This window comes from Trachymyrmex septentrionalis, unplaced genomic scaffold (assembly GCF_001594115.1).
Source record: "Trachymyrmex septentrionalis isolate Tsep2-gDNA-1 unplaced genomic scaffold, Tsep1.0 scaffold23, whole genome shotgun sequence".
Taxonomy (NCBI): domain Eukaryota; kingdom Metazoa; phylum Arthropoda; class Insecta; order Hymenoptera; family Formicidae; genus Trachymyrmex; species Trachymyrmex septentrionalis.
Genome location: NW_017305386.1, coordinates 861966 through 872594, shown reverse-complemented (window position 1 = coordinate 872594; position 10629 = coordinate 861966). Strand labels below are relative to the sequence as shown.

General features: G+C 39.8%; 1 protein-coding gene across 1 annotated transcript in view; it reads right to left on the bottom strand.

The window, feature by feature from the left end:
* The window catches only part of LOC108748540 (T-lymphocyte activation antigen CD86-like), a 235820-nt gene extending 225890 nt beyond the window's left edge, over positions 1-9930 (bottom strand). Inside the window, exons 1-2 of the mRNA XM_018486761.1 lie at positions 9848-9930; positions 2824-5342 (exon numbers count right to left, since the gene is read on the bottom strand). Coding sequence (XP_018342263.1) covers positions 2824-2893 — 70 coding nt within the window. The 5' untranslated portion in view covers positions 2894-5342; positions 9848-9930. The remainder of the gene's footprint in view (positions 1-2823; positions 5343-9847) is intronic.
* Positions 9931-10629: the final 699 nt, after the last annotated feature.

Below are 10629 nucleotides of genomic sequence, written 5' to 3'. Positions count from 1 at the left end.
ATATATATATAAAGTTATATACGTACTTCTATCAAGCTCGACAACTTATCTCAATATTTAGTTTAATCAGTTCATCTACATGGAACTTGTGATAAATTAACTAGTTCTATCTATGTTAATTAATCTTAAGTAAAATAATCCTAAATGGACCGTCCTAAAACATACATTATTAAAAACATGATTTTAATCTTTGTATACGGTTTCAATAATAAAACTAACTGAACTACTCTTAATTTCTAACAGAAATCTCTGTTTGAAATGCAATTTCACGATACGGGAAAAAGCCGTAAATAGAATTTCCTTGCATCGGCAATGTGTCTGTATATATGTAACATTATGGCCTCATATTATACATCATTTCTGGACGTGGCAAAATTTCAGGTAATTTATATACGGTTTACTCGTGAAGCGTGTTTATGACGAACGAGTGAATTTCCGCTACATGTCCGACACGACATTCGATCGATATCTTCTTTAAGGAACACTCTAAATAGTAAATCTTGCAATATTTTTAAATAACCAATATACAAAATAACCAAAAATACAAAAAAAATACATATTTTCAAATTTCTTAGCTTCTTAGTTACAAATTGAACGTTTTAAAAATGTGCAAAACAGTCAGAAATCTTATAAAATCTGGAAAGGAAAGTAAGTCAAGTTATAAAAAAGGTCGAATCCCTATTCTGACAGGACAAGATTTACTATATGTAAGAAAATTTTTCTGTATGTGTATAATTTACTATTATGTATATAATTTTTCCTTTTATTATGATTTTTCGTAAAACTCGCTTTATTTATTTCCCTGTATATGTTTATTATTTATTTTCATTTGAATTTGACATAGAGATAAAAGAGGAAAAGACATTGTTTTTTTCCAATAAATAACTAAGCGTGGTAAAACGGAAATATAGTCTGTAATTTTTTTTATATTAAAGGGTAATAAAAAGATTTCAAAATCATAAAAATTCTGCTAAATTAACTGCTGTTTTTGCAGAAAGTAAAAGTTCCAAACGTTTCATTATCAGTTCCAAAATCAGCTAAAATACTCTCATCAGTTCAAAATCGGTCGCTTTGCACTTTATTTTAATAAATAAAAATTGTATTTTTTTCCTTATGCTATATTATACACGTTTTGCTAACTAAAACGATGAACTTGTCAAACTTTAAAAAATAATCCTATTGATAGATTGAATAAGAGAATTATACGAATTTTCTCACCGAAAAGACTTGAAGTGGCATTAACGATTTTTGTCAATGGGCGATTTTGTCAATTTGAGAAAATGATCGCTTTGCGTTCTTTTAACAAGGAAAATGTTGGATTGTTGAAGTGAATCGCAATCCGCAAATTGCTCGACAAAGCTACAGCGAAGCCTAGTTTGATATAAGAACAACTTGAAATTCCCGACCTCAACAATAATCAAATTGTTCGTTGCTCCTACCGACTGTACTCGATTTAATGCAATTCAGCATACATATAGCGAATTATGAATAACTCGGTATGTCGATAGAGTTCGCTCTGAAATTATTGGCAGAATGCCTTTCGCCGAACGATCTCGAGCGATCTGGTTTAAAGCGCTTTATTCATGAGTCCATTCATTGCATGGAAATCAACTGGAATGCGATAGCGGTCTGTGGTATTTAAGAATACATCGGAATACACGAGAAGCGATCCTATCCTTTTAGTAATTCTGGACGGATATTACGTTACGGAATTCATCTTATCGCGCAAAATGTCGCGTAACATGACTTTTTCTTAGGCAATGGTCTTCCCTTTTTTCTTAAGAAAAAAAAAAAGAACATATTTCAGGTATAATCACTCTTTTTTAATTCTCTTACAAACGTTCGGCAAATTATTTTAGATCGCAACGAATTAACTTCTAACCAACTGTACCACAAGATATCTTAAAACGTTGAAATTAATTATCGAACGTTACTTGTATGATAATTAAATAAAAAAGGAAACTAGCGCGTTTTAGCTCGTAACAGATCATATCCTGTAAAAGCTAGTTAACTCGAAGCTCATTAAATCGTAATATTTCGTCGAAAATTGGGTCTACCTTATAGTATTTTATTCGTGATATACATTTCGATATAATCGCGTCCGTGCGCGGGCGCGTGTGTGGAAAACAATACATTGTATCGGTGTGGCCCCATTTTACTGACACAGCTGCGTTTTGTTCGAATGAGCGACAGAGTGTCGTTCCGCCGCTTTAAGTTTATTCCGGCCAACAGGAAATAGCAAAAAAATATTCGTTCACCCATCGTGTTAGATTACATTCATAGAACTTTATTTAGATGCCTGGAACATGTATTTGTGCACTTGCACCTCGAAGTAATCGGCTTTAAACTCTGATTATCGATGCAATCATCTATTTCATTCAATCGCCAAATTACTGAACGTCGACGTTCGAATTGAAAATTTTAGTCTAAAAAAGAGGATATGAACGACCGTGGGATATTTACCCCTAAAACTATAACAAATTTAATCATTTTTCCACCGTCTATTTTATAATTTCATCTCAAAAAAATGTTCTCTATTTTCAAATTATTTATGTTTCGTAATATCTTTTTTAATAAGAGATAAGACAGCATTTCTAGAGCTTTATCTCACAGTACTGTGTTATTGCGTTCTTTTCATAACAAATTTCCCAATTGCTAAAACAATTTGTCTTTTAAAAATAAATTCTGAGAGAGAGAGAGAGAGAGAGAGACGCAGTTAAACACCAGTTGACGTAAAATATCTCGCGCGACTCGGACATCTCTAGATTCTTCGTGAAAAAAAGTTGCTAATAATAATAATAATAAATACAAGATTGTATTCACCTGTCTGATGCAAGAGGAACGTTATCAGAGATAGCACGGCGCGCAGCCATCCTCCTCGATGATCCTTCATACTGGGTATTTCTGTGAGCGGTATCGTACGGCTCTCTTCTTACCCTTCTCCGACAGTTTATACGACAGTGACAACGACAATGGTAACGCCAACAACGACGACGACGACAACGACGACGACGACGACAACGACGACGACGACGAAACTGATCTCGTTGTGTCACACTCGCCGTTCTTTTATTGACAGTTACTCACTGCAGCATCCCGGCACTGAACAACATCCGTAAACGACGTACACATCACCGTCATTCTCTCGTAACTAATCGCGCACACCACTCGTTTGTCGCCACGCTGTGCATCACATGTCGACTCCGATAAAGTCCATCACTTGCCCCACGACAATCGTCGACCGTTTATCGATTATTGTTTTCTGGTTGATCCGTTCGCAACAACGCACAAACTTCCCTAGCAAATTTGTTGTTTTCGCGACAACTCTTGCGCGTTAACGTCGCGCGATTCCCTTTTGTGGCACTCTCTTTCTGTGAATCCGCTCTTGCGGATATATAAACGAATCGACAGGCTATTCAGTGCCTGAATACTTTGACAAGGATCGTCATGCTCTGATGACCGTCGAACGGAACAACGCTCGTTCTTCTGCTCCTCTCTGCGGCCACCTCAAGTGCGCCTATACGGAAATTGTTTTATTCATTCGAGATAACTCAGGCGAATGATCTCTGAATAATCTTCGTAATCTTAGATCTCTTCCGTTCTCTCTTTGCGACAATTTTCTTCCCGTCGCAAAATGTGTGCGCAATACTGTAACACAGTTGAATTTTCACGCATTTGATGCCCGAGTGCTCGAATCATGGAACGACGTCATCGTAAGTGCACAGCCGGAATTTCATTTGCCAACACCCGCTCTCTCCCACGTACAAGTTCGTGACACGCGGTTGACGATTATTGTCAGTTTAACGAAGCACACACGGCACCGCCCGCATTCGGGCGGCTCTCGCCCGGAATTCTCCGGAGAAACGAGGTTGATTTTCGCGGATTTGGGAACTCGACTTTGCGACTCACGTGTTTCCCTCCTTCGCTCGCTTATATATTTTTCAAGATTTCTGTATATACCCGCGAGAGAATTCCTCTCCAGTAACCTCGCCGAAGTTTCCGACGCAACTTCGTTGCGCGCTTCGGTAATTAGGATTATCCTCGAAATTCACCCGCCTGTACGTTTTTATTCACGAGTTACGTGCCATTCTTCAAGTCCGCGTAATGATACCCGAGAGATCGGCCCGACTTTTCTAAACTCACATTGAAAGTAATTAATTACCGTGAGGCATGCGCGTCTTCGTACTTTAGATACTACGTTAATTACCTCTTTTCCGATTTACTTCTTAATTGCTCGGCTACACCACGATTTATGCGCCCCGTCACGTATCCCCCGAGCCTTTACACGAGCCCTATTCGATACGGCGGTGTCAATATAGAAAGACCGTTTTTTTCGGTTCGCATCGAACGGGCTTTGAATCACGATGAGATGCCTCGTGACGCGTTAAACTACTCGATTTTCGAGTATCGACAAATATTTACCAGATCCGACACTATTCCGAATCGTTTTCGCAATGACGTCACGAAAATCGACCTCGTTCGCAAAAAAAAAAAAAAAAAACAACAAAATTTAAGGAAATCCGCACTTTACCGCGGCACTCTCGTGTAAGCACGTACAATCACTTATTTCGAGTAACACACTTGTTCCTAATTTCCAAATAGCCCTTGTTGCACTAAGAATGACCCGGGGCGCTTTTCGCTTCACACCTCGAGACATCGACTCTCTCGATAGAATTGCATTATGTATCAGACGCGCTACGTGCAGCGCGCGAAGTTTTACGACCCAGCATTATCGATTGTCCGAACGACCAGCCCAGGAATAATACGCTTTAATTCATCGACGAGCGCGTCGTTTATGCCGCGACCTCTGCGCCGCGACAACCGGCTTCTCAGAAATTCCCTGGACGTAGAATAAATCTGTTCTCAGCGGGCGAACCTTTGATCATCCGCAGATCAAGGGCAAACGAGTGATTCTCTATGTTTTCTTTTCTCCAGTAATTCATGTAGAATCACAGTTTCGAATCTCCACAGATTTGTTGCAGCGCGTGATTGAAGCAGCGCTTCCGCGCGCGCGTTGGTGGAGTCTGATTCGCCAAGTTTAAAGCTCTTCAAGGAGCTCACGTCAATGATTTGATCGATCTGAGATGAGGACAAGAGAGCGCTTGGATTTTAGACGGTCTTCTAATCCCGGGCTTAAGAAACCTCCATCTTCGGTTGGCAGCGTGTCATCGCGTTCCCTTCCATAGGTTGCGCTCCATTAACCCGAAGCAGGGATGTACATTAATCGTCGGTTAATTTTCAATCTTCAATTTCACGAAATTCCTTTCGTCGTCGCTCACATTTCGTTGCGCGAACGTTTCCGATCGTAGAAAAATGGCAGCTTCTTAGCTCGTGGAGACATTCTGCAACAAATGGAAAATTGCTCGTATTAAACTTACAATCGATTAAATAAATTCAATCCGACGGTTATTTATTAACACAAGTTATTCTTATATATTACTACTTTACCTATTTACTACCTGTATATTGTTACATTATTAATTCCTATACGTAATCGTAGCAATTTTCTTGCTTAATTAGACGATAAATAAAAATGAAGCAAATAATAGCCAAATGTAAAGTGATCGGACAAAAATGTATATAAAAATCTCAGTCGTAAATTGCAATTATATAAAAATAGATAGCAGGTTATAGCTCGGTAAAAACTCTGTTTGTCAGAGTTTACAGCGATGAATTTATGGGGTGATAGAAATCCTCGGTAACCGACGAAAGTCCAGCGTAGGGTACTTAAACGAATCTGGACAGTTAGAATGTGGGTACAAATCCCAAGATAGTTAAGGCGTCTTAAGCATCTTGTATGTATTCGTCCAATTCTGCACGAACGAGATGTAATTGGGTCTACCGTCCCCGCACCCCCCCCCACCCCTAACGCGCTCGCAAGCTAACCCGAACTTCGCAGCCGGGGAGAGATATACCAGCGTCGTCTACCAGGTGCACTCTCAAGTCCCTCGGATTAAAGTGCCGGAGCGCGAGTGCAGCTCAGAGTCACTCTCGTATAACTCGGTAGTTTAAGATTGACCGCGGAGTGACTCGATTACGACATACCTCCGGAGCTTCGAAATTCGGTGGATTTTAGGATTTACTGCACCCCGCCGGTAATCAGCTGCGTCCCCCGCCCGAGCTTTTTCCGTTCTGTGGATAATTAGGACAGCTCAGCAAAATCTAACCAAGTGAATCTCCCTCTTCATTCCAATCCCTCTGGAGGCATTTAGACAAAATTTTATTATATAGAAACTTCATAGAGCGTTAAACGGTCGTACGTACATTCTGTCAAAAAAGTACCGGGAATTGATCATTTAAAAAGCCCGCTTAAAGGAATTGTCAAAATTCTTTTTGTCGCTAAGTTGGCATAACTGTCCTCTATACTGACGCGGAGCTGGAGTGCCATCTGTCATTTAATGTGATTATCGTGCTCGATTTTATCAGTTCATCTCAAGTGTGTTTTGCGATTTTTACAATGAATGAAAAGATCGAACAAAGAATTTGTCTCAAATTTTGTATTGCAAATAGAATTTCGTGTGCCGAATCGCTGAAGATGTTACAGAAGGCTTGTATGTATAGAGCGTTAAACAATACACATGTATAATCATAAATGTATTTTTAAAGATAGACTCTTTTCAAAAAGAATACCTGTCATTTAGAAGAATTTATAGAATTGAATGAAATGTAAATATAAATCAATGCGACAAATGTATTTGCAAAAAAGATTATAATATAACTGGAGCCCATTTATTATTAAATGCTAGCTCCGTCGAATGTATTTCTGCGCGATTATATTTCACGACAAATCAAGAATTTATATGAATATATGCGGGTAGAAAATGTGAATATATAACGTCGGCGGGATGAGCATTGCAGGATTTGTACATCCAATTTCCAGACGACAGGGCTTAATAACCAAGGAACGTATCCTACGTATGCGTGTTAATTAAAGTACACACGCGTTACCCGAATTTCTCAAACTTTAACTACTCCTCCGTTGACCGAAAGTTTAAATAGCTCGCTGCACATTCGGCTGGTACGTGAAAACGGAGGATGTAGAAGGCATACTAAACACACACCAGCGGCGAAAGGCATGACCCTTTGCATTAGATTTGTAATACAAACATTCACATTCAATTTGTGTATTCGCGAATATGTTAATTAATATATCGTTGTCTAAATGTTGAAAATAATTATACAGTATTCGTACTTTCAATTAATTGATTAAAATTATTTATTGAGATAGCAAACGTAGTTTTCCGCCAACGAAGACTGAAGTACGTTCGTTCGTTACGCAAGAGTGAATACAAGCTGACGGACGAATATTTCGACGTTAAGGAAATGTTTCGACATTAAAGGGGAGATGAGAAAAAGTCGACTGTCCGCTTTGGCACAGCTCGGGAATTTCTGTTCAACTCGAGAGAGATGAAGCAATATAATACGTCTCGTACGGAGGCTAACGGGAAGCGAGAGCTACTTCGATTATCCGGGAATTCGTCTTTCATCGTCGCTCTAATTCGACGGTTACGTGGCAGCTTTCCGGAAGACTCGCGCGGTTACAACTTTGCAAACAGCCAACGATTGTAACGGTTGTTACGACGACGGGGTGTATCGGATGGAATTTGTCGACCTAGCTCGGCTGCGTTCAACCAAGCGACGCCACGTGAAGACGACTGAAGAATGGATGCCGCGTTGTGTAACTGGTCACGAGGAAGGGACAAAGATTTTACAATTTTAATTTAACCTTTAATTAGTCGCGCGAGGTTGTCGCGACCCCCCCTAGCCGCACATTTTGTTTAATGGCGCGGGTACTTTCGCGGTCTTCTATTTAACTCAAAGCGTTAAGCGAAAGAATGAAAGAAACGATTTAACAATCATTCTTGCGATCTGACGGTTACATAATTCACGAATTTCGTAAACGGCGAGCTTGTTCGACGAACCTCATCGTCATCATCTTTATTTTGTAATTTGTTCGCTAAAGTACTTACGCGAAATTGTTTGAAGAAATATACAATAGTAATTTTTCGAAAATTGATTATGTCCCGCTTTTAATAATATAACTTTGAATTAGTAACGCCGTAAGATAAAATTTGTTTTCGTCGATAAAGGCACAGTTTAGTAATTGCAGTTTAGTAATTAACTGGCGGATGTTTTATTCATGGGAAGATCTAAAAAGAACACCCGGCAAAACAAATAAAGAAATTTTGCGTTAATATTTCATACTCGTTATATTTACCGTTGTTTGTAACAGAACTTTGTTGTTATACACGATTACGACAGAAAAGAATCGTAAATAATTTAGCCACCTGCAAATCTGACCGTCCGGTTGACATGAATATTTAACGACTGTTGCAGGCACGTCGCGCGATGCGAAATCTTTCTCGTTCGTCGCACCGCTTACTATTGCACTTTACGTTGGTTGACCCCCTTTTTATCCGCAACGCCCACCAATCGCGAAGAAATTGGAGACGACCCAAACGTTCCGAATATGATAAGTGTAACTAACTTTTCACCTTCTCATAAAAATTATTTTTATCGGCTTATTCGATCAGGCAATCGCGTAAATTAATGAGCTTCGCACACGTACAATTTCACTAAAAGCTTACCCAATAATTTCAAGTTAAATGAAAAAAGCAAGTTTAGCAAACAGCAGTCGAGATTTGACGAAGAATTGTTGGGATAACGATTTCAATAAATTCCTTACGCGTGCAAAATCATCCTGGAAACGAGATATGCAATATCGTTACTCGCAATCCGCCTCTCGTTACAACACTTTGCGAATTATGTCTACGAAGTGCGAGCTTGCATGTAATCGCCGAATGAAGCAATCCTCTCGTGCTGTGTAATCATAAAGTTCGTAACTACCTTTTCGCACGGTCAACTGGAAACTAACCGCTCATGCGGTTGCCAAAAACCAAGCCACTATATCGTTAGCACGATCAGTTCAAAGAGAATCTCGTATACGTTTGGGGAAATCCATCATATCTCACTATCTTTTTATCGCTATTACGGTTTTCCGATTCTTTGAACCAGATAGCCTTATCTTTCACATATTTCCGACGTTTAGAAATAATAGAAAAAGAAAAAGAAAAAGAAGGAAAATATTATTCCAGATAAATTCATTAATTTAACGTTTATCGTAGTGTCTTACAATCGTGTTTGCTTTTTAATAATAATAAAAAAAACACACACACACACACACAAATAAATGAACGGATCCCCCTCGAATATTGCGATATTTTTGATATACGTTAAATATTTGTTACAGTCGAGATATTAAAACCGTTATATTACTCTTTATTCAAATGTACGTATAAATTGTCAGAGACAAACGTAGGTATAATAAATCCGAAGCCAGCGAGACACGAATGTATGTATATGCACGTTTGTTACTTTAATCGCCGGAGATGATAGTGCGGCACGGAATCGCGGTGGCCTGACAACGGTATAACGACGGCGTGCACAAATAAAAGCACGGTTTCTCGTTAGTTGCGATTGTAACTGCGCTACTGAATGGTCAGCAGCGGGGGAGTGTCTGCAGCTCTGATGTAAAACCGCGACACGTCCTTAATATATCCCGGTGGTTATATTTTATTTTCCGCCACGTAAAATCATTTTCGATAAAAATGAATATTAAAGAACGGAAAAACCGACGGACGAGACACTCATTCGAATATTGGAAGCTTGCGGAGTGAAGCTCCAGCAATATAAATCTTCGGTCCACCACGTGGACCTTGCATTGAATTTTCGACGGTTCTGTATTCAACACAATAATTTATCCTTGGATCCTTCCGATTGATCGATTCAATTAAGACCTCCTCTCCCCCCCCCCCCTCCCCCATACTCTCACTAATAATAAACTTACGCTCTTATCAGAACAGGATTCTAGTCGTAAGACGCGGATTCGGAGTTTAAGTTGCCCGCGTTATATAGAGTGTTATCACTACGTGGCGGCTTGCCCGCGACTGAGAGAGCTTTCGGACCAACCCCGTCCGAGTTTCCCAGATCGGCCGCGGTAGCGCTGCGTAGACAGAATCTCCACCCCCCCCCCCGTTTTCTCTCTCCCTCTCCCTCTCTATCTCTGTCCTCCCCCTCCCTCTCTATCTCTGTCCTCCCCTACCCCTTATTCATTTCTCTTTCTCACACTCTGGTGTGTCCCATCAGCTTCCGTTGGCCTCACGACAAAAACAATTGCCTCTCCGTCCCCTTCGTGCACCTCCACGTCGTACTGTGTCCGATACGTATCTGCATTCCCTATGTATTAGGTAGTAAAGTGGCTCTAACTCTCACCCTCCACCGAGGAAATCTGGAATTCTTGTCGTATTTAAATTAGCGTCTACGGCGACAGTGCTTAATGCCGAGTAAGGGAGGTGCGCCTGTTTCGCGTACGACGACACCCCGGAGCACTTTTTCAGCGCGAGGTCGGTAGTTTGGCGAGCGCGCGATAAAAGGGCAGGGTCATAAGGTAAATTGTAATTAAAAGTAAACATCACAGGCGAGCCAATTCATTATTTTATTAATATCGAACTATTTAAGAGATATTCGATGCGGAATAATTGTTTCAAATACATATTTTTTATCTTGCAATTAAAAATAATATGTATGTTGTATAATATCATTAACATACATATTATTTTTAATAAAATC